Source organism: Brachyhypopomus gauderio, chromosome 2, assembly GCF_052324685.1.
Source record: "Brachyhypopomus gauderio isolate BG-103 chromosome 2, BGAUD_0.2, whole genome shotgun sequence".
NCBI lineage: Eukaryota > Metazoa > Chordata > Actinopteri > Gymnotiformes > Hypopomidae > Brachyhypopomus > Brachyhypopomus gauderio.
In genome coordinates this window covers 5054921-5079141 of record NC_135212.1, presented here as the reverse complement: position 1 = coordinate 5079141, position 24221 = coordinate 5054921, and the positions used below count along the sequence as shown (strand labels likewise).

The 24221-nt window shown below is 52.4% G+C and overlaps 1 protein-coding gene across 8 annotated transcripts in view; it reads right to left on the bottom strand.

The window, feature by feature from the left end:
* The window catches only part of rbfox1 (RNA binding fox-1 homolog 1), a 201268-nt gene that overhangs the window by 27788 nt on the left and 149259 nt on the right, over positions 1–24221 (bottom strand). For 7 of the 8 annotated variants that reach the window (XM_076983420.1, XM_076983398.1, XM_076983389.1 and 4 more), the window contains one exon: positions 3452–3691. In XM_076983420.1, coding sequence (XP_076839535.1) covers positions 3452–3691 — 240 coding nt within the window. Of the gene's footprint in view, positions 1–3451; positions 3692–7074; positions 7279–24221 lie in introns of those variants that run through there. The other variant, XM_076983384.1, reaches the window with a different exon arrangement.

The window sequence follows — 24221 nt, the reverse complement described above, 5'->3', positions numbered from 1 at the left end:
TAAAACAAGCTGTAGAGGAATTGAATCCTTATACGTGTGTCTGTGTGTGTGTGGTGCAATCTTAGAAATCGCTCTGGGCTATTCTGACAACAGTCACAACAGTGCCACTCATATAGCCATGCCTGAATGAAAGACTCACTGCCTATCTGAATATGTATATAAATATCTGAATATGTATATCACATCATCATAATGAATACACACCAAGCCATACGGCTAGCAGCTTAAAAAATGAGAGAAAGCTTGAAGAATTTCTCCAGTGGTCTTTCGGGGGGGGGGGGGGGGGGGGGGGTGGTAGGTGAAACAAATGCTGTCGTGTGTTATTACAAGCCATAAACAAAAGAACGCCCACTCCTGAACGCAGAGCTTGAAGAGCAAAGGCAGATCTACTGGCAAAGCGGCACAGTAAACCGTCGAACGTAAAAGTGACGAGATGTGTGCGGGTTTTTTATTGCGTTGGCAAAATTGCACCTTCCCCAGGCCTGTGCGAGGCGCGCTTTAATGACGACGCGCCTCCAGAAGAGATGAGCGGCGGATCATAATTGGAAAGACGCGTTCCCTGCTTTATGGCTCTTCCAATAAAACAGCGGGGAGGAAGGCGGCGTAACTCTGCGCCCGAGACCCGCCGTGCGCCGCGGACGCACGTCTCCGCCTAAAGATCTTATTTCACAGTCGGTGCGCTCGGCGGCTATAATGGCTCGATTCATTGATTCCAAAATCAATTAATCGATCGGGCCCCGGGGAAGACGTCACAGGGTCGTGCTGGAAGAGCGTGCCACTGGGTCAAAGAAACGCGGTCCATTCGTGTTGCCGCGGGGCTGCCGGGCTGCTCGGGCAGTGGGAGGAGATTCGCATGGACCGACTGGGGCGAGGTACTGGACACACAGAGCAGCTGCTCCCGGCCACAGTGCTTTCGCTCGGCACAGACAGATTCGCGAGACGCTATCTAGCGGCGCTTCCCGGCGCTGATAGCCACGGACTGCATAGCCACCGTCATTGCGAATGGTCGCATCGCCACGACTACGGTCCTTCTAATCGCGATCGAAAAGTGGTGCAGGACGGGAAAACTGGTCGGACGGACGAGTGGAAGAGGAGAGCGGTGGCGGCGGTGGTGCGGAAAGGAGGGGTAGAGGTAAAGAGAGGGGAGCTCAGATAAAGCCAGCTGCTCCGTGAGGACGCGCCTTCGGCCCCGCGAGAGCAAGTCAATGACTGATTGGGGATGCTGGAGTTGAGAGTGTTTACCAGTCATTGATCTCACACTGGGCGTTAAATGGCAAACAGCGGCAGGGATGTTCGTGCATACGCACACACACACACACACACACACACACACACACACACACACACACACACTACTGGGGAAGCTAGAGGGCCTCATACACTGACACATATGGCAGCCCTGGATGAGGAAAAAAAAACAGCCACACAAAGCCAGGAGTGGGCTATAATACTACACTTCCCAGAGGGCCGAGAGGTGAATGGAAATGTGGCTAATTAAACTGCTCTCAATCAGCCCGTTTTGTTTAATCATAATCTTTCAAATTAGGGGGCTCCTGTAAGGTGATCCTCAACAGAGGAATCAGATATATATTTTAGCCATGTCATATTCAACAAGGCAAGAAACGAGAGGACCTGGAGTCTTTGCTAGAGAGGGCTACTTAACCTAGTTAAACAGAGAGGGATACGCCCTATTCCCAAACCACCCTGGGCTGCCTGCCAAGTTTAAATGCAGTCTGTGTGTATATAACACGCAGGCATCCGACACTTCATAACGCATGCCATCTGCGTCTCTCGCCGTGGACCGTTTCAAACGTGAGCGTAAACAAATAGCGGAAAAAGACGCGACAATAATAAAGAATAATGCATTGTTTGTGTTTGAGCCTCAAACGACTCATCCACGGGGCACAGAAGGGAAACACGGATCTGCTTTCACTGCTCGTCCTGTTCAATGTCAACAACAAAAGAGAGACAAATCGAAAGAGTGGTGTACAGGAAGTTTGCTTTGCCCCCCCCCCCCCCTTGCACACCCCAGGAGAGCTCCTCACTACGCATCCAGCAGATCCAGTGTGAACTCACAGCTGCAAAATTTTAAAAAGGTCCGCCTCAGTGAGTCGGCCAGAAGCGTCAAACGTATCGTCATTGTGCTTCTGGCACGGAACGCGGCGGGTGAGTGCGTGACCCGACCTCCGTGGTCCTCAGATTCACGCCGACCTTCCTGTCACGAAGCCCCGCCCACGGTAGGGTGAGCGGAAGAGGCCCGCGCTCCCCGAGGGAAACGCCCCTCCGGCTCTACCCTGGGCGGGGCAAGGGCGTGGCATGCAGAGGGGCGGGGCCACAACCCAGGCACGCCACGTGCACAGCGGCGCTCACGGACACACGCGCCATGTCACAGGTCTGACGTCACAGCATGGCAGCGTGCGACAGTCCGGGGGGGGGGGGCGTTTCGGGATCCCCTCTCTGTGATAGATAGAAGGAGAACTGAAGAAAAATGCCATCACTTTAAAAACAAGTCGATGCAGATGAGGTCATAGTTTTGGACAGCGGCCTACAGGCTGGGAGTTAAGGAAAGAGGTAGAGAGAGGGAGAGAGAGAAAGAGAGGGAGAGAGAGAGGGCGGGAGGAATGAGGGGGGAGGGGTAATGGTCTTTCCAGATGTGCCTTCTCTCCCTTTCTCCTTCTCTTTCTCCGTGAGCGTAAAGGTAGAGCACACAAAAACATCTGGTCCCTGCCATGGCCAGAAGAAAAATCACATTTTCCTTCTCTCTCTCTCTCTCTCTCTCTCTATATATATATATATATATATATATATATATATATATATATATATATATATATATATATATAAACCAGGGAATTGAAGGTTATCTCTGCTCTCCCAAATCATTTAAAAACCTAGTTTTAGGTTGCATGTTTTTTTAGGGGGGGAAAAAAAAACGACCAAACAACTAATGACTCAACCAAAAAACGACAACTCCTACAAAGAGGTCAAGGCAGTTTCACCCCTCCGTTCACGTGCTCTGCAGGCTGGATGAAGTGATGTTCTTTGAAAATGGTTCCAAAAATATTGAAGGGCACTTTCCCTCCCTCCCTTCAAAAGTTGTGAAAGGCTTTGAACTTCAGTTAGTGAATGAACACCAAGACATTCAATTATTAAAGGCGATGCCCTAAAACATATGAAAGATTCAAACAGAATGAGGCAGTGACGCGCTGAAAGGGAAGATCTGAAGGAGCGACTCAATTCCAAACCCCAAGCTAGAGAAAGAGAGAGAGAGAGAGAGAGAGAGAGAGAGAGAGAGAGAGAGAGAGAGAGAGAGAGAGAGATAGCAATATTCAGGAGACATCGAAGCAAGTAAAGAAAGAGAGAAAGACAGATAGAGAGATGGACAAACAGATATAGCTGGAGACAGAGTAGCTAGGCGTGTGTGCGCATATGTCCTCTGCCAGAATCTTACTGTGGCGGTGCCGGAGACCGTCTGTACGCTGGTGTCTGCACTGGTCTCGCTGTGCGTCTGGGCCGTGGTGTACATGTTCAGGGGGTGCTCGGGCACCGGAGTCTGTCCCGGGTAGTCCGGGCCCGGGTGCGGGTGAGAGGCCGGGTACTCGGCAGGGATGCCGTTCTGGGCGGGGGCGAACTGGGCTGAGGGGTACGGTTGGGCCATGGGTTCCGGGGGCGCTGGGGTGTCCTGATTACCCTACAGAGGGAGAGGGAGAGAGAGAGAGAGGGCAGGGTGGTTAGAGCGACACGCAGAGGACAGCAGAGCGAATAACGGCGCCGATCGTCGTTTAGGTAAGGAAGACCACTTCTCAAGTTCTCGGGAGCACACTGACAGACCAGCCGGCCAGCTGCTGGAAAAAGCCAACATATGTCCACAATGGGAGCAGAAGCTTGTGAGGTTCAGGGCCTTTTTTTCTCTTCTTCTCTCAAGCCTACTGCTTGCTGGAGTCCTTCCCACAGTCCCCGACCAGCAGAGGAGAGACTTACGGGGCCACTAAGGAAGCCTCGCACAAACTCGAACAACCTCAAACTTCGGGGCTGAATCGAATTCAACCGCTAGCGCTAACTAATGAACACGCACGTATTCCGCACACAAGTTGTAGTTCAACTCCAGCGGATCGTTCTTATTCGATCAGGCCCCGCTCGGCCGACGCCAAAGCACCAGGATTATCCACTTAGGCACGGAGACGTCTTGGGACGGACGCAAATCCACCGCAAATTTCCATTCTGCGCGCTGAGCCGTAACGGGCACGATCGTCCTACGTTAGCGTGTGCGCTGTCAACAAACAAAAGCGCATTAGCGTGACACAAAAAAAACCCCACTTTGGGCTCAGGTCGTGTGGCCCCGTGGTCAGAGGCACCGTGGAACTGCACCGTGAAACGTGCCGCGCGTGCAAATCGCCGACAGCGTCCTTTATTGCTTTATGCAGATTTCCTATAAGATACGATGCTCGTTTGAAAGAAACGCCGCTCAACCCCTCCTCCGATGTCGATGCGGTACCGAGCCAGGCTGCGTCCTGTGCCGGTGTGGTTCTGCAAAAGTAGATTACTGCTGCAGACCAGTGCACTTAGTGTAAAACTTAGTGCATAAGGAAATCAATCTGCAGAAACCCCCCCCCCCCAACTGTGATATCATTGTCCGGACATTTGCATCTTTCAACCTTGACGGGGGAAGCATTTTTTGATCCAGTACCTGACACACACACACACACACACACACACGCACACGCACACACACACACACACACACACACACACACACACACACAGCACTGATGCTGCCTCTGTGTTTGTAAGACCCAACACTGTTCAGCTGTAAATGGAAATACAACATACTCTAATAATATAAACAGCTTCTTAGGGCAAAACAAGCTCCCCTCCTCCCTCCTCTCCTCCCCTCTCTCCTCCTCTCTCCTCCCCTCCTCTCTCCTCTCCTCCCCTCTCCTCTCCTCCCCTCCCCTCCTCTCTCCTCTCCTCCTCTCTCCTCCCTTCCCTTCTCCTCCCTCTCCTCTCCTCCTCTCTCCTCCCTTCCCCTCTCCTCTCCTCTCCTCCTCTCTCCTCCCTTCCCCTCTCCTCTCCTCCCCTCCTCTCTCCTCCCCTCTCCTCTCCTCTCCTCTCCTCCTCTCTCCTCTCCTCCTCTCTCCTCCCTTCCCTTCTCCTCCCCTCTCCTCTCCTCCTCTCTCCTCCCCTCCCCTCTCCTCTCCTCCTCTCTCCTCCCTTCCCCTCTCCTCTCCTCCCCTCTCTCCTCTCCTCTCCTCCCCTCTCCTCTCCTCTCTCCTCTCTCCTCCCCTCTCTCCTCTCCTCTCCTCCCCTCCTCTCTCCTCTCCTCCCCTCTCCTCTCCTCTCCTCCTCTCTCCTCTCCTCCTCTCTCCTCCCTTCCCTTCTCCTCCCCTCTCCTCCCCTCGGTGGTTGGGAGGCGGGTCCCACAGGCGTGGCGAGGTGCTACTCTATAAACGGCTGCACATAAAGCCCCCCCGCTGCTCTGCAGGCAGATGTTACACACACCCCACTGTTTGCAGTTAACACCAGCAGCACTTTCCACAGCACCTTCCCCAGACTCAAATGCTGACGCTTCACGCCATAATAATTAGACTATCATTCGATCTGGCGGTGTTAAACTCTTTAAGTACAAGTGTCAAAGACACCGAGGGAGGGGGGAGGGGGGGGGGGGACCACACAAAAAAGATAAAGAAAAAAAAGTGATAAAGACAATACGTGGAAAGAAGACGAGATGAAAGCAAAGTGATGAAAGAACAAAAAGAAAGGCAAAGAGGAAAAGAAAGAAAGTGAAGGAAGAACAAATAGGGGGAAAAAAAAAGAGGAACAAGAGGAACGAGATCTGGTGGGCGCCTCGCCACGGCGACTGTGTGCCGCTGCCACAGCCCGGGGCCTCCACTGCTCTGGCCCTGGTGGAGCTGATGGAGCTGGTGGAGCTGATGGAGGCCTCCGTGAAACAGCTGCTGGCCAGGGTAGGCAGAGAGGGCAGGCAGGCTTGGCTGAAGCCTCTGGCCTCCACCCTAATGACAACCACATTTGGAGAAGTGTGTTTCACGTGGCAGCCCGCTAGACTCTGCGTCTGGGCGTCTGGCTCACAGACGGACGCTTCCAGAACAAACGAGCAGCGAAAACACACGCCGACGAGCTGCTTTTCAGGACAGTTTCCAGTTAGAATCCCGCATGCACGAGTGCGGGATAGAAGGAGCTACTGCCGCTCTCTTTCTAATGGCACTATTAAACGTATCAACTCTTTAAAATAAAAGCTTTACTTTTTTTTTGTCCAAAAGGGACACGTCACGCAGGACCGTCTGCGTCGGCCCAAGCCAGACATGTACACGAATCCTCGAACACCAGCCTGCTGATTCTGACACAAAAGGAAAAGCTTTCTGCCACACTGGGGCTTCTTGGGAGGCTAGCGGCTCTCTCGCCCACGGTCCTGCGGCTTCAGGAGCGTCTGCAGTTGAAAATCACGCCGATGCCTCCGCTCCGGAGCTCCACACCGGCTGGGGGGTTGGGGTGAGGGTGGGGAGAGGAGGCGGGGCTTAACCACGCGGCCCCGGCCCTGCGAAAATGACTGCCGCTGCAGCTGGCTGCTAAATTTGTAATTTCAGCCACCGAGACGAACGTGAAACGGAGCCGACAGGGTGGCTGGAAGAGAGAGATGGAGGTGGGGTAGGTTGGGGGTGGGGGGTGAACGAGGGTGAGAGAGGCAGGGAAGAAAGCAAAACAGCTGCTGATAAGACAGCCTGAAAAGAGTATCAGAAGGGGGCTCCCTCTCTCTAATGCGCACTCCCTCCCTCTCTCACTCCCTCTCTCTTTCTTTCACCACTCTCTTTCTCCCACACATATGCACATGTGCGCTCTCAGACCCTCTCACTCTCTCTCTCACACACACACACACACACACACACGCACGCACACACACACACACACACACACACACACACACACACACACACACGCAGCCGCACCGCCCGCATTAGACTGCAGCCGCAGCACAAAAGGGACACGAGGAGGTAAAAAAAAGAGAAAGAAACTACAGGAAGACGCTTGGTAAGCAAAAATAAGAGGGGGAAAAAATACCTGCTCCACCATGTTGCCTCCTTTATCCTCCATAAAGCAAGCAGCAGCCGTAGTCCCAAACACTGCAGCATCGACCCAAAGCAAGCATCAATTATGGATGAGGGTGTGTTTTCGGCAATGTGTGTAGTGAGCATGAGAGTGTGTGTGTGTGGGTGTGTGTGTGTGTGTGTGCGTGTGCGTGTGTGTGTGTGGGAGGGAGGGCTGGAACCGGAGGAGGGAGCTAACGTTAGCGAATGCCATGCGCTGAAATTTTTGTGCTCACCCTCGGTTTTCTCTCTCCCGTTGCAAACTCTTTCTCTCTCTGTTTCTCTCTCTCTCTCTCTCCCCGTCTCTCCCTCTCCGCCCTCTGCATCTCTCACTCTCGCCGCTTTAAGAAGCGAGCGCTTCACAGAAAGAGAAGGGGGGAATCTGGTTCTTCGCAAATCACGCAAACGTGAACCCGATTCCGTTCCTTTTCTGACTTCGCGAAGGCGCACGTGTGATGCGGAGGACGCCGGCCAAAATCTCCTCCACGCCGCTCCAAGAAGAGGAAATGAAATTTGGAAACGCCGCAAATGGCCAGTCAACAAACGCCGGTACGCTGTGCTGCTTTCAGAGCCTTAAAAAGACCCCAGCCCACTTCAGAAGGCCATTTCGAGTGTAAACTCAAGCATGCCTCCCCCGAAATGCCCGTGAAAGCTTTTCTTAGCACGTCCACTTATGCAAATAGCGTTGCTGCATGCCAAATGAGACTCGTACGGAAGGCCGTGCGAGACTCTCTCCTCGCTGTTTCACCACCGTCCAGGTTACGCTCCCAGCTGATCAGCTGATGCAGGACACCCTGCAGGGCCCGAGACGCGTGTCCCGCGATATTGGAGCCATCCTGGGTGATTTAGGCACACACACACACACACACAGAGCAAAATCGGCCTCTGCTGTTTCCGGGCCTTTCTTTCCTATCGCTCGGACATTCGATCAACCTTCACCTCGCTCATCGATGGAGACGTGTGTGTGTGTGTGTGTGTGTGCGCGTGCACTCCAGTACATGTGTGTGTAGGACGGAGTGGTCTGGCAGTCGGCCCCTCACTTTAAGCGCTGGCTACCGTCCAGATCTGCGGGGTGCATCTCTGCTCTTCTAACCCAGCATAGAGGGCAAATTGCTCCCCTCAGCGCCCCCTGTTGGCACTAGCTCAGCATTGCGGGCGCCAGGCCCCGGCCCCCCCCCCCCACACGTGCTCATTATCTCAGCCTGTGAGAGGAGAGCCCACCCCTCCACCAACCCCCGTAGTGAGTTATTTCAAATGTGACTCACCCTGATGTCCACAAGGGGGCGACCTTTCAAAAATACCCAGGCACAAACACAACACCAGGATGCTCATATAAGCGTTCAAAAATACCCAGGCACAAACACAACACCAGGATGCTCATATAAGCGCTGTAGCACTGTGGACAGATATTACCCTGCAGGCAACCTCCCTTGCACAATTTGCTGGGGGCGGGGGGAACGAGAATAAGTGTGGTTTGTGTATGAAGGTAATCATGTATGTGTGAGTGAGCGTGTGCGTGCGTGGGTATGTGTGTGCGCGTGAGCTTGTACATCCTCGAGAAAAGAACAGTAATGAGCATGTGTGTGTCAGTGTGTGTGTGTGTGTGTGTGTGTGTGTGAGTGTGAGTGTGTGTGTGTGTGTGTGTGTGTGAGGTGAGTGTGTGTGAGTGTGTGTGTGCGTCTGCGTGTGAGTGTGTGTGTTTGTGTGAGTGTGTGTGTGTGAGTGTATGTGTGAGTGTGTGTGTGTGGTACTGTGTGGTAGTTAATGGGTGAGGTCTGCATATGGGCCAAGAAGCAGCTCACCCTGCCTCCTTCTGCATTATCATATTAACTGGCATTAGCAGACCAAGTCCAATCTGATGCCTTTCTGTCTCTCTCTCTCTGTCTCTCTCTCTCTCTCTCTTTCTCTCTCTCTCTCCCATTTTTGTGCCTGCTGCTTACTACTCTTTCTATCGTTCGTTCACAGCCTCTCTCTCCTTCTTTATCTTCTCCTTCTCTCTCTCACATTCCCTCCCCCTCTCTTTGTTTCTCTCTCTCTCTCTCTCTCCTCCCTCTCTCTCTGTCTCTCTCCTCCGCCCGCGCATCGTGGCTGGGTGTGGGGTGCTCCATGCAAATGAAGACATAAAGTGGAATCAGTTCATCAGTCACGGTGGTGCGGGGGGAGGGGAGGCTCGCCCGAGGAGGTTTAGCCGCGTCCTCCCCTGTCACACAGCCTCCAATCACACACCACCCACAGCCCACGCCCACCTTCACATCTCCCCGTCATGTGACTGCCGCCCATCCCTTCTTCTGCTCGCCACCTTTCCTCACAACCAATCACAAGCATTACCTCCTTTGCCTGAGACCCCCGCCTCTTCCTGAGACCCCGCCTCTGCTCAAGACTCCGCCTCTGCCCAAGACCCCGCCTCTGCCAAAGTTTGGTGAGCCAAACAGACTTCTGAAGGAGAGTCTGTCCAAACACTATTTAGGCCCAACACCCAGCACCCTTCTGTTCACGCTAAGAATCTCATATGACCCGTTCCGAGCGTTTGTCTGGCCCGCAGGACAAGCGGCGGTGGTCTGGTTTCTTCAGTTCTTCCCAGGCTGGATCCAGGTTTGCCCCACCGGAGGACTGTGTGCTTTACAGGCTACGGGTTTACAGACGAGGCTACGCAGCCCCATTCTGCAATCGGACATCTGGCGAGATTGAGCATGACCAGGGAGGCAACAGAAATCCCTGCAGACATCCTGCTGTAAATATTGTGTTTACCGGTTTTGGATTTCAAATAATATACAATTTTCCTGCGCCCGACCCCACTTGCCCGCTCGTTGTCGGACAGTCGGGAGCGGCCCGAAGCGACCCGGAGCCCCCTCGCCTCTTTGGTGGTAGCGGACGGCGGGGAGTGTTTGTCGTCGGCGTGTGACCGAGCTCCCGATTCAAAGCGGCGATGGGCCGGGCCGTTCGGCTGCCTCGAGCGTGGGGTTCGGATGCCGCGGCCAGAGCCGGGTAATGATGTCTCGGAGCCACCAGGACCCGCCGCCTCATTATCCCAGACCCAGTCCACTGGACAGGTCGGAGCGGACACGCAACGGAGCGACTGGTCATCACGAGCGTCCCCACCCACTTCCCGTGATCCTCCATGCGAGCGCGCTCAGACTGGGTTGACACTATGTGAGCGGCCATCATTATCTCTACATTGGATTTCTCCTATGGGGGATTGTCGTTCCTTCTCCGCTGACTCTCTATACTGTGACAATGTGCTGAACACAGCATTTCAAAGGGTATAACAGCCTAATGGATAATCACTGTGTGGTTTAATAGTGTAATGGTGAGGCTTTTGGGGGGGGGGGGGGGGTAGAAGGAACACAGGGTGGAGGGCAGACTGGGGGTAGAAAGTAGACAGGGAGAGAGGGCAGGAGAAATGTGGGTGGGGGGGCAGATATGGAGTCTGACTGGTGTCCTCTGTCACTGCTCCCGTCCCACCGGCTGCCCTCTGATGTACATCAGTCTGTCGTCCCCGTCGCCCCTCTACATGGACGTTGTCTCTCTACGTGGACACAGCGTACATACGTTCGCAGGGCACCGGAGCCTTCGAGCAGCACTGGTACAAATCTGCTTTCCACTCCGCGCCCGCAAATCTCATGTTCTAGTGGGGCCGAACTTATAGGAGCTTAGCGGTCTGTGTCCGCCCTGTGTGAGCTCTCTCTCTCTCTCTCCCCCTTTCTCTCTATCCCTCCCTCTCTTCCCTCCATCACCCCTGGCTCTGCTCTGCTCTGTGTGCCCCCCACCCCCCCCCCCCCATCCCTGCAGGGGCCTTGGGCACTCGGGCATCAGGAGAGGCCCATCCCAGCGTCGTAAACATCCACGCCAGTTGGTAATAAAGCGCAGTCGTTAAGCTTCGGGTTAATTTACTAATCAGCCAGGCAGGGGCACCACCCTGAAGCCCACACGTGCCAGGCATGATGCTTCCACACACACACACACACACACACACACACACACACACACACACACACACACACACACACACACACACATCTGTAATTATTTGTTGTGTCTGTCATGTGGGCGAATGTGGAGAGGGCGGCATTCCCAGGCGGACGCTGGCTAGGGCCGTACGGAGCCCGCCTGGAACCCCTCAGACACGTCATCGATCTTATCATGCAGCAAGGGGTCTGATGGCTTGGAGAGGAATAAACACCGCCACTGCCAACATCCTCAGGCTAAGCTCAACTTGACGCCGCTCCCTGAACTACCTTTTCAACTCCTCTCTCTCTCTCTCTCTTTCTCTCTCTTCTATTCTCTCCTTGCTCCTCCCTCTGAAGCCTCCCGTGAGGGGCGCTGCAGACTCCGTTGTCGTGTCGGGGGCATGGGAACGTCAGAGAGATCGAACACAGAGCAGGATTGCCCCAGGCTAACACCGCGCCACTCTTACAGGGCCCCCCTGCCTCTTTCCCTGCTATAACAATAAAGCTCTTCAGATAACAGGAGCGGGCATGTGTGTGTGTGTGTGTGTGTGTGTGTGTGTGTGTGTGTGTGTGTGTGTGTGTGTGTGTGTGTGTGCACCTGACGGAAACACCCCCGCATGTAGAACTGGGTGCAACACACACACAGCACACACACACACACCGAAGGTCCTGAAGGGGGTTCTGCCGGCCTGCTCCACGGGCGTCCGAACGGGCCTCTGACACGCATCACTGTGACGACAGGATTCTGTTACGGGTTCGCACACCTCCAGAGGCTTTTTCGTCGACGGCTCGTCCACCCGACCCACCCGACCGGGTCGGCGCAGGGAGGAGAGGGCGGGAAGCTAACGCACGACGAGCCCGTTGGCGGGCTGAGTCATCGTCCTCGCTCGAGCGGGGGCCGGAGGACACAGCGGCACGCGACGGGAGACGCGCTGACCCTCCGTGAACCAGCGCGAACACACGCGCAATCTCACACGCACGCCACGTCGGGCTATTATAAGCCTTTGCTTTGATTAACTCAACCAATCAGACGGCACAAAGGCTAACTTCTCTCTGTCAGGATGTGAGAACCTTCCTTTCCTCGACGGTGTGAGAACGTTTAGCGTGTGCACCAACGAGTGCAGCTACCTCCAGCCCCGGCATCTGCTGGCACTAAAGTGAACATATGTATACATATCCAGTCAACAAATCAAAGACCGGGTTTCATCACCAAGTTAGTCGACAAAACAGCTGTTTAAGGAACGACCCAGTGACATCTCTCACTGTGCCATTTGTTAAGTTTTTATCCATTTAATATCAGTCAGTTTTCTTTTTTTCTAGTGTAGGACAGGAAGTCCTGACAAGTCTTTTCGTTTTTCGTAGGGAGGACCATCAGCGGCAGGGACAGCAGCCACTGGCCGAACCCTTAGTGAACGGACAGCTTGGAGTGAACTTGGAGTGGGTGACGTGACGAAACGTTCTGCCAGACGTTGAGGGTGTGTTGGGTTGTGGTGCGGGGTTATGAGGACGAGGTGAATATAAATATGGAACTTGTCTTTGGTATATTTTTTTCCCTAAAACGTTTGCCAAAAATTTGGGGGGTTTTGTTCCCATATGTCGGCTGCTTGCATGTGCGCAAATGTATGTATGCCCTCACTGGTCCACCTGTTCAACAGCTCGTTAATGCAAATATCCCAGCCTTCCTCAGCCTCGGAGGAGATCACTCAATGCATTTAAGCATTTGGGTCACGACCGACCCCGCCTGAAGTTCAAAGAGAGCATCAGAACGAGGAAGAGAAGTGATTTAAGTGACTCTGAACAGGAAATGGTTGTTGGTGCTAGACGGGCTGGTCTGAATATTTCAGAAACTGCTGATTTATTGCAATTTTCACGCACAACCATTTCTAGGGTTTATAGAGAACGGTCCAAAAAAAAAAAAAGGAAATTAATGGTGAAAATGGGAAAGCGAGGTGCAGTTCTCTGGGTGAAAATGCCATGTTGATGCGAGAGGTCAGAGAAGGATGGCCAGAGTAGTCTGAGCTGATAGAAGGTCAACGGTGACTCTAACAACCACTCGTTATAAAGCGAGGCATGCAGAAGAGCATCTCTGAATGCACAACACGTCAAACCTTGGAGCAGATGGGCTACAGCAGCAGAAGACCACGCCGGGTGCCACTCCTGTCAGCTAAGAACAGGAAACTGAGGCTACAATTCGCACAGGCTCAGCAAATCTGAACTAAAGAAGCTCTGAGACACATTGCCTGGTCTGATGAGTTTCGATTTCTGGTGTGACATTCGGATGGTAACGTCGTGTACATCATGAAAGACTGTCCTGTATGAATGGTGCGGGCTGATGGCGGTGATGTAATGGTGTGGGGGATATTTTCCTGATGGCAACTTCCAGCAGGATAACACACCATGTCGCAAAGCTCAGATGATCTCAATCTGGTTTTCTTGAACACGAGAACACGTCCGGTACTCCGGCGGCCTGCACAGTAACCAGATCTCGATCCAGTGGATCACCTCTGGGATCGGGAGGACTCACATCATGGCTGTGTAGCCAACAAGCACAGAGCAGCGACGTGATGCTGTGATCTTGTCAGTATGGAGGAGGACTGTGTGGAGGACTGTGTCCAGCACCTTGTTTGAACCAACACTGTGTGTGTGTGTGTGTGTGTGTGTGTGTGTGTGTGCGTGTGTGTGTTTGGATTTCATGGTAAAACAGGAATCCATTTGTTTAGTGCTTTTGCTTAAGCTCCTGGAGGACCCATCATGATCACAGCTGTGACCGTGGCGATAGCGCGAACACAAAGCGCTCACAGCCTAAGCCCCCTCCCCCCTCCTCCGCCCCGCCCCCTCATCCCCCGCCCCCCCTCCTCCAGCACATGTCAGGTACAGGTGATGTTAATTACAGGCATTATTTACACAGCTGAAACAAAGCAGCGAGGCAGGCTACCTCCAACACACACACACCACACACACACACACACACACACACACACACACACACACCACACACACACACACACACACACACACTCTTCTTCCTCTCACTGTCTTCATCTCCCTCTTTCTTTCCCTAGCTGAAAAGATCATGTTGAAAGAACATTAATCACGCATCATGTTTAACCTTGAAATCATGTCATTTTAGCCTGAGTCTGCTGTCTGCACTGTATGTGCAAGCTGCAAAGATTCCAGCTTGCCTCATATATGTAGTAACCCCCATGCACCCCCCCACCCCCCCACCTCCACACATGGATCATGGGATTTTTTTAAGCAGAGCCGTCTTCTGCTTTGAAGCAGACTGTGAAAATTTTTCCAATTCCCGTGAATAGTTCAGGCTGTATATTATCCTCATGTCAGAGAGCAAAGGGAACCAGGACAGAGAGAAAGACTGAGAAAGAGAGAGAGAGCGAGAGAGAGAAAGAGAGATGGAAGACACAGAGAGAGAGAGAGAGAGAGAGAGAGAGAGAGAGAGAGAGAGAGAGAGAGAGAGAGAGAGAGAGAACCACGGAATGAAACTGAGAGAGTGACTGAGTGTAGAGATGCAGAGCTGGAGAATCTGAAATGTAAAAAAGAGACAGAGAGAGAGAGAGAGAGAGAAGAGAAGAGAGAGAGAGAGAGAGAGAGAGAGAGAGAGAGAGACAGAGAAAGAGAGAGCGAACCACGAAATGAAACTGAGAGAGTGACTGAGTGTAGAGATGCAGAGCTGGAGAATCTGAAATGTAAAAAAGAGACAGAGAGAGAGAGAAAGAGAGAGAGAGAGAGAGAGAGAGAGAGAGAGAGAGAGAGACAGAGACAGAGACAGCCAGGAACAAAGGCAGAGTTTCTCAGGCTGATGTTGCAGGGGTCTCTGACAGCCATGTCACAGCAGATGTTAGCTAGTGGAGCACGGAGGGGCTATGACCATGTGTAATGGTTCCTGGGGCCTGCACACAGGTACACTAAGACCAGAACTAATCAGCCACAGATGGACACACACGGTCAGCCGCGGGATCAGGCCAGGACACCCAGATGTCCCGCAAGTCCCGCGCCCTCCGGCCGCAGGACCTGTCTCCAATCAATTATTTTTCTTACGGTTACAATTACGCCCGTCGCCGCTGTGACTCGAATGCTAAGCGCAGTCTGGGAGCGTCGCATGCAGCGTGTCTGCCTGCCAGTTGGGTGGAGGAGGTGGAGACGAATGTGTGGCGACTTCACCACGAGGACTGTGTCTGCTTCACCGCGTGACTGTGTCTGCTTCACCGCATGAATGTGTCTGCTTCACTGCGAGACTGTCTGCTTCACCGAGGGATTGTGTCTGCTTCACTGCGAGACTGTCTGCTTCACTGCGAGACTGTCTGCTTCACCGCGTGATTGTGTCTGCTTCACCGCTAGACTGTGTCTGCTTCACCACGAGACTGTGTCTGCTTCACCGCACGACGTGTCTGCTTCACCGCACGACTGTGTCTGCTTCACTGCGAGACTGTCTGCTTCACCGCTAGACTGTGTTTGCTTCACCGCACGACTGTGTCTGCTTCACCGCTCGACTGTGTCTGCTTCACCGCTAGACTGTGTTTGCTTCACCGCTAGACTGTGTCTGCTTCACCGCGAGACTGTGTCTGCTTCACCGCACGACTGTGTCTGCTTCACCCGCACGACTGTGTCTGCTTCACCGCTCGACTGTGTCTGCTTCACCGCTAGAACTGTGTTTGCTTTACCGCTAGACTGTGTCTGCTTCACCGCTCGACTGTGTCTGCTTCACCGCTAGACTGTGTTTGCTTCACCGCTAGACTGTGTCTGCTTCACCGAGAGACTGTGTCTGCTTCACCGCGAGACTGTGTCTGCTTTACCACGAGACTATCTGCTTCACCGCGCGACTGTCTGCTTCACCGCGCGACTGTGTCTGCTTCACCGAGAGACTGTGTCTGCTTCACCACGAGACTGTCTGCTTCACCGAGAGACTGTGTCTGCTTCACCGTGCGATTGTGTCTGCTTCACCGAGAGACTGTGTCTGCTTCACCACGAGACTGTGTCTGCTTCACCGCGCGACTGTGTCTGCTTCACCACGCGACTGTGTCTGCTTCACCACGCGACTGTGTCTGCTTCCAGTCGCAAGCTCACAACTTGGGGTTTGATGTATTTTAAACTTTAAATGAGTAGCGAATAAATGCAAAAAATAATTTGCAAATCGCATTTGTACTTTCCAAGCTCCTATTAAACAACATTGTTTGTTGCTATTTTTTTTATAATTACATTTGTAGTCTTATTAAATTCCAGAATGGAGATTTACAGTCACATGGGCACACACGTTTCTCCAGGAGTGAGTTTGGACGACTGGCATCTGTCATAATTATGCTCACTTTTAAGACAGGCATCACCATCTAACAAGATATATCTCATTATTGCCAGATGTTTTAAAATTGCCATTATAAATGTTTACACTGTGTAGTAACTCAAGCTATTAATTTCAACTTGTAGCATAAAAATACTCCAAAAGCAAGCATAAAAACATTAGCGTCAGCTGCTGTATATGTTGCGCTATTAATTTTAGCCGAGAGATGCAACAACTTTCAACATGTCCCATCTGTTATTGTTCCAAATGACCCAAATTGCCTCACACCGGAGCTGCTATGTGGAATCATTTTCAGCTGAAACGTCGCCACCAGCGTCGTGTACAGTACCGGAGCCGTTTCTGTCGCGCAGGTCTGCACGGAGCTCGAGGTCTGACTGGGCTCACAGCAGGGCGGGCCAGTCAGCGGGTGTATGGTGCCGGATCAAGGAAGAGATCCGGATGAGCTATACATTAGGTGTGTGACTCGGGGAAGCCCCAGGGGTTTATACCAGGTTTACTGGAGGTTTTGCGCCGATCAGCTTCCCTGCCACATGTCAAATGTGACGAGCCAACAGACTGTCAGCCGTATTCCCGGGATCTTCTCGTGCTTGATAAGGGAAGCTGTTGTTTTCTTTCACCTTCTCTCTGTCTTTTTTTATTATGTGACATCCTGATATCCTGAGGTGTTCGGCTCGTAGCTGAACTGAGCACCGGATCAGAACTCTACTCCTTCCCTGTTGGCTAGGGGCTGCTGGAATATGGAGTCCTGTGGGCAGGAGGGCGCTGCTCAGAAGGGCTCGCGCGATTACAGGTGCGTCTGAGCGGCCCGCGCCGGGTCTGTCGGTGTGCTGTGCTGCAGCAGGTGAGGATATCCGCAGCTTGAGGGGCTTCGGGGGGATGAGGCGGTGGCTCAGGCTGAGCACACCGCACCCCCAGCGGTGGGAGGGGAGGTGGGAGGGCAGAGCCTGCGAGGACTCGGAGCTCAGAGTGCCTCCATGAAGAGGAGCGAAGGTGACAAACAGGGCTGGCGTATCCGACCTCTGCACCGTGTAATAGACAGACGAGAGGGGCTAGAAATCACACGCTGTCACCAATGACGTCCCAGTAAATACTGCCACTCCATCACCCTCCACACACACACACACACACACACACACACACACGCACACGACAAAGCGCATTAGCATTAGAGATCTCAGCTGCGACCCTCGCAGCTTTTTACGTGCTCAAGATCCACACACACAGCACACACATGCGCGAGTGTGTGTGTGTGTGTGTGTGTGTGTGTTTGTGCGAGTGCGTCGTGGGACTACAGGGCTCGCCTCTAATTGCGGCCTTAATTGTGCCGGTGATTCTCGCGCGCTGCTGTTATGTATGACGAAGCCGGTGTGACTTATTGACAGATCCGCCACGCGAGCGCGACGACCTGACACAAACGCATTGATTAATTACGAGCCATCCAAGACAATTAGCCGGAACAGAACGCCAAACAATCTAGCTAGCGAACTTCCACCGTGCACCCGCGCCCCGCGCCGACCTAGCCTCGTTTTTAAACCCCGCTGAGGATACATCAAACAATTTCTTTCCCCGCGTTTCCAAGGCAACGCTAATATGTTAGCTCCTCGGTTTTACTGGAAAGCATTTCACTTGACAGTTTTAAAAAATGATTTAAAAAGCCAGCTTAGTATGTACGCCTCATCTGGCCAGTGTTAAATCAGCCCGTGGACCTGAGCTCTCTCCAGCTGTCGAAGAAGGGAGTGGGTGGAGAGGCAGGCCGCGTGCCCGTGCCCGCCCGTGCCCGCCAGCCCCATGGCATGGCCTGGGAAACACCAGTCTGGATGAAGTTCTCCTGGAGTGGGCTGCTATTTACCTGCTGCAACGTAAATAGCTAACGTAACTAACGGTAAATTGTTAGTGCGATCCCCACCGCTGGCCCTGGCGGTCTGTTTTGCTGCCGGGGCGGGCTGAGCAAAGTTCAGAAGGAGAGGAGACTCACCCTCACCCTGGAGAGCGCCCCCTACTGCCCTCTGCACTGGCGTGGCCAACGAACGCCACAGCAGGTGCTGCAATAAAACCCCCACTCACTCTCGTCCGACCACCGTGTCCGTTCGGCCTGCATGTTCTTGCAGTGTCCATTTCTCTCTCTCTCTCTCTCTTTCTCTCCATTTTTTCTCAGAATCTCCACCCTTAACTCTGCGTACCCCCCCCCCCCCCCCCCCCCCCCCCCCCCCCCCCCCCCGTATTGTTTCCAGAACGAATACCAATCGACAGAGAAGCTCCCGCCACTTACCGTAAAGCAGGCGGTGGCCGACGCCCAGCGCGATGCATTAGATCAGGTAATAGCGAGATGAGTGACGCAGCCGGCCAGCCTCCTGTCGCAGGGGTCCCGGAAATAAGCATCCGCCCCCGGTCTGTATATTACACCCTCGCATTATACCGGCCAGTGATAGAATAATGTCAGCTGGGCGCTGGGCTAAAATTGAACTGTCAAGAACTGTCAAATACACAATAATACGCTCCGCAAACCTAAGCCACCGCCGCGTCTGCCAGCACGGGCCGGTGGGTTCGGGCCTCCAGACGCCCGACGGTCGCCGCTCGACTACGGGCGACGTCAGGACGGCGGCGGTGTGCTGACGGAGCGGCCGAGCCCATCTCGGTCCGCTCCTGGGCTTTGATTTAAGAGACGATGCTTTTAGGCATAACTGCGTTTTAATTCCGGTGTCGAAGTGTTGACTGTTTTGATTTGGGTTTTTTTTTTTTTTAAAACTCCGCCACCTTCGTAGCTCCGCCCCACCTGTATAGCTCCGCCCACGCTCTGCGAGCTGGGAAGTTTAATTCGTTTGAGCCACAGCTTAACTCTCACACTTCATGCATTAAAGTCAGACACATTCCCCCGTCACCACAATTAAAAAAAGGGGGGGAATAAAAAATCCATGCTTGCAGCCATTCATGAATATTCATGAATGTTCCTATTTCCTTTTGCTTAAAGAGTTTAGCCCTTAAGTGAACCTTGTGCGATTGAACTGCATTATCACGAAATGTATAATTAATTTGTAAAGCATATGATAAATTTAAAATGCTGCTCTCATGGTATGAACCGCGCTTATTTTTTTTTTTAGAGGTTTAGCCAGAGATATCATCACTTTCGGATAAACCGCAAATCAATGGCTGTGTGTTACTCAGCCTCGTTCCCTCTGATGGCACACAGGTTCATTTAGTTAATGGTCTAAAGAGACGGGGGAAAACAGGAAAAAAGAGGAGAAGGAGCAGGACTAATAGCGAAAAGCTCCAGACAGCACGTAGGCACAGCCCACTTAGAGCGGAGTGGATCAGGGGGGCAATTAGAAGTCCCATAGTCTTGCAGGAACCTGGCTGATGGGGGGTGGGGTGGTGGTGGTGGGGGGCGGCAGGGGGTGCAGGCTACCTGGGGGGCTGAGATCACAGCGTGATCCACAGGGTGGAGGAGGTCATTCTGGTGGAGAGAAGGGATGTCTGTGGTCCAGAGTGTCCTGGAACCGGGGAGGTGGAGTGGAGCGCGGTGGGCCGGCGCGCTCGGGGACACCTTCCGCTCCGAGAAAGACCGCGTTAGCCGATGACAGATAGACGATGTTGTCACGAGCCCTCGACACACACAGATGCACACAGACAAACGTTTGCTTGCTCGCTTTCTCTTTAGCACGAACTGTACAAGTCTTTTCTGCCCATTAATAAGACATCCATCTTCTCTCTGTGGTGCAGAATTAATACGCAAAGAATTTCCCCCATCACCTCTGTAATAGTCCTTTAAAATAATCTAAATCGGAGTCACCCGTGAAGCAAAACCTGCCCTGACAAAGCCATCTGCGAGGCAGTCCCAGCGCGTCCGTCCCCGGCAGACGTCTTAGGAGGGAGGATTAGATGTGCTGGCAGATCGTCCGGTACCACTCGGCAGCAGAACCAGACTTGGCATTACGCACCGTGCCAGGTTGTGCGGCTACGGGCCCGTCTGCGGCACAGAGACACCGGAGGTGTCTTAAGGACACAGCGTGGCCATTGCATTAAGCTCGGGCACAATCTGGGCCCATTAGTCATCGCTGGGTATCTCCCAGTTCCCAGCCACCACAAACGCCCACGGCAACTAGGCTCAGGTCTGGCACACAACCACCCCCCCTTCCACGATTCGGCCCTGTTCGGGAAACGGAAGCAGCCCGGTTTGTCAATGTCACCACAGATATCCATATATACAATGCAATTAAAGATAAGCCTAATCTCACCCACCCACGCCAGATCTTCATTTTTTCACCACCCTATCAAAGCCTACAGCGTGTGCAAGCCGGCTGGATTAGCCGCACACTTCTGTCCCTACGAATAAAATCGAGCGCAAATCCAGCAAGGACAAAAGCGTGCGCACACGGACGCAGACACACGCACAGGCAGCCCGTGCAGGTCTCTACGCTGTGCGTGTGGAATCGGCCCAGAAGGTTTCACGCAGGATGTCACGCTACGTTTCCTGTGAAGGGGGACATCTTCAGCGACGGCCATGTGGACATCGTTCAACGTCTCAGAATCGCTGTAACGCTCGTGCGACGCGGCATTGATCACCAGGGACCTGTTGTTTTGTTGATGCCGAGGTGTGTAGTCTCCAGGAGGGATCACAGACAAGGCTCAGACTTTCAACTGAGGAGATCCTCAACAAAGAGCAACTCATCCACGAATACTCTCTTTTACGCAAATCCACACAGGAACTGCACATCACGTGGTAAACATATCATGTCAAGATGAAGCCCAAGCAACTCTGGCTGTAGTGGCCAGAATGGAAAAAAACAAGACAATTAGGGGGAAATTGTGTGGAGAGAGAATTGGTTGATGAGGTTTGGGCAAAAAGAGTGTTAGGAAAACAGTGCAATAAAATGCAATCAAGTGTTTTAACTGTTTAAGAAAAAAAACTCAATTGCCAATTTCTTTAGAACTTTCAAAGCCCAGATTCCACATGCATCCCTTCACAGGCTAATGATATCAACAATGTTTAACTTTACATCCAAATCTATACAAGTTGGTCTATTACATCTACATATGTTAACTGAATGTTTAAAGAAACACATTCGTTCTCAGAAGGCCAACTGCTTATATCTGTGTCCAGATCAGAACCATTCATAAGTTCACTGAAAATTTTATAGAGGCGTATGAAACTATTCTGTTCTGAAACGAATCTCTTCTACTAAGCTAAGCCTATTTATTCACTTTATTCAACTGCTGAGAATTAGTCTTAAAAAGTGAAATTTGGGGAACTTGGTATATGACTGAGGTTAAAGAAAGGCCACCATGCCTGGGAAGTCTGCTGAATAAAAGATATAAGATGCTTATAATCAGATTTATATACAGAAGCAATGGTTCAAGCTATTCTGTGAGAATTTTCTCTCACCCTTTCATTGGCCATTCTGAGGTTTCTCTCACATTCTCATTGGCTATTCTGAGCTTCCTGTCACGCACTCATTGGCTGTTGCCAATCACTGCTCATATTACTTGTCGCAGGGATGTGCACACTACAACATTGGACATGATTATTTGCCAAAATTCTCAAACATGGTTCAAACATCAACAGCTCAGAAAGCGGTAAAATCGTGTCGCTGAAACCTTGACTGGGGTGTTTTGACGCCAAGCCCAAAAAAGTAATCGGTGGAAGCAAAATAAGGGCTAAAATCGTGTAGTTTGCACCTGGCCTGAGTAAAACTGACGGAAAAAGAGCAGCTCCTTGTGTTTGAGCAGCATTCCATGCTGACCTCACCTCTGAAGACAAAAAAAAAACCCCTTGTGATGTAACAATAAAGCGGTGAGTTCCTGTTCCTCCCTATTCCAGGAGGCAGCTCTCCTGTGAAACGCAGTGTTCTGTCTCTGAAAGCACAGAAGCGTGGGCCCTGTGGACAAAAAGCAAGATGTCTTCTCTGGGAGGTCACCCCAACGCAGATTCAAAACACAGCAAAATATAACCAGTGAACCCTCCTCCAAAAATACCACGTTCTCATTAAACCGCTGTCTGCACCTCTCCCGAAAGACGTCTTTCTCGTTTTGGCAACATATGCAAATTTCTGGATTTGAATTTATTTATTTAAATTTCGTCACATCTGCGGAAGGTATTCATTCTGCTCTCTTATTTTAATACATGGCTTTATGACTTGTAATTGCTTGATTTGCATTTTTTCCCCCCACGCCTATTATAAATAATCCATGAAACATGCGCTCTCGCTGGCAAGCCGCCGTTCTGTTCACTTTTTAATCTGGTGAAACAGTCGCTTTATCTTGCCGTGCAACCTGGGTTTTATCATTTCGTTGCACCGTTGCGCCTTTCGCGTGGAAATGTTTACAAAGCAACAGAGCTCGCCCCCTTTGCCCGCTTACACCGGAGTTTAAAGTATTAAAGCAACCACATCGCTGCCCACGGTACGCGACTCTCTCTGCCGCGCGGACTCCATCACAGAAGCGGGATCGTCCCGCGCTTCTGTCGTGATGCCTCTCCGAACAGGAACGGCCTTTTCGCGTTTATCTTTAGCGTCTGTTTTTTTTTTTTTTCCAGCCCAGGTCGATAAACCACGCTATTCGCCTCCATCTGTTGGGTGGGGTGTGGAGGCTTCGGTTCTCGGTTGCCATAGTGGCACTGCGGAACTGAATGTTCCACCCCCCCCCCCCAAACACAGGCCCTTCACAGTGAGGCCCCACCACACCCTGCAGCCTCTTCCACAGCCCACCCCCCCCCCCCCCCCCCCCCCCCCCCCCGAAGAAGCGGCTACAACCGACAGAGCTGCGCGTGGTGCTCACCTCCGGCGTGGCTCTCTGGGTGTGTGCCAGCCCAAGGGAAATATGAAAGAGAGAGAGAGAGACGGAGAAGCCGCGTTGCGAATGTGTCGCACATGTCAAAACACGCAGTCACTGCAGCCGAGTCATGCTTCAAATCAGACGTGGATGAGTGCACACTAGGTCATTCACACTAGGGCCTCAGAGAGTAATCAGAACTTTGTGTGTGTGTGTGTGTGGGGGGGGGGGGGGTGTTTGGGGTGCAGGGGCAAGGAGGTTTGAAGTGAATGTGCTGTATTTGTGATGGTTCAGTTTACAACAGTCATGGGTTGGAATTCATGAGTTTAGTACTCACATCTTGACAAGACATTCTGAACACAAGCCCTCCGAACAGGCTCACCGAGAACGTTCAAAGGCGAATCCGTTTTAAAACAGAAAATCATATGGCAAAGCAGGCTGGCATTACTTTGATTATACATTCTGCTCTCTAACGTCTGTCAAGTAGAGTGGAATTTCAAATGAGAGGACCGGGCGAAATCTGCATGATGTATTCCGGATCTAATGAGAGCTAAAGTAGGAGCAGGGGGCGCACAGGGCTTGTGAATCTCACCACTCCAGAATGGCAGCAAAATTTACCCTGATGTGCCAGTGAGCATCTTCGGTTCAGGCGAGTACAGTGGATATACCCACCCGGAGTCAGCGGTTGGGGGGGGGGGGGGTGTAGAAAAGAGAAAAGAAAGAACTAAAGAAAGAAACAGTGGCCATTTCTAGCAGTTCTGCCTTCCTCGAGATACCTATCTCATTCCTCCCACCGCCCCGCCCCCTGCTGGGGTGGGGCGGGGCTTCCACGCGGGCGTGCGAGGGAACCTCGTAGGTGCTGTGTCGACAACCAGTGATTCAGGGCGCTTGCAGAGCTTGCATAATGCCCCGTGCACCCACATTATGACTCACTAAATTACATAAACTGGATACGGGGCGCACCGCCGCTCACGGACGCATCCCACTAAAATAGTTCCCAGCCGAAGCAGGAGGGCGCACGCTCGGCCAAAAACTAAAAAGAAACGAGCAAAAGAGCATCGTGCGCCAAGACGTGCGTGGAGGTTCGCATTTATA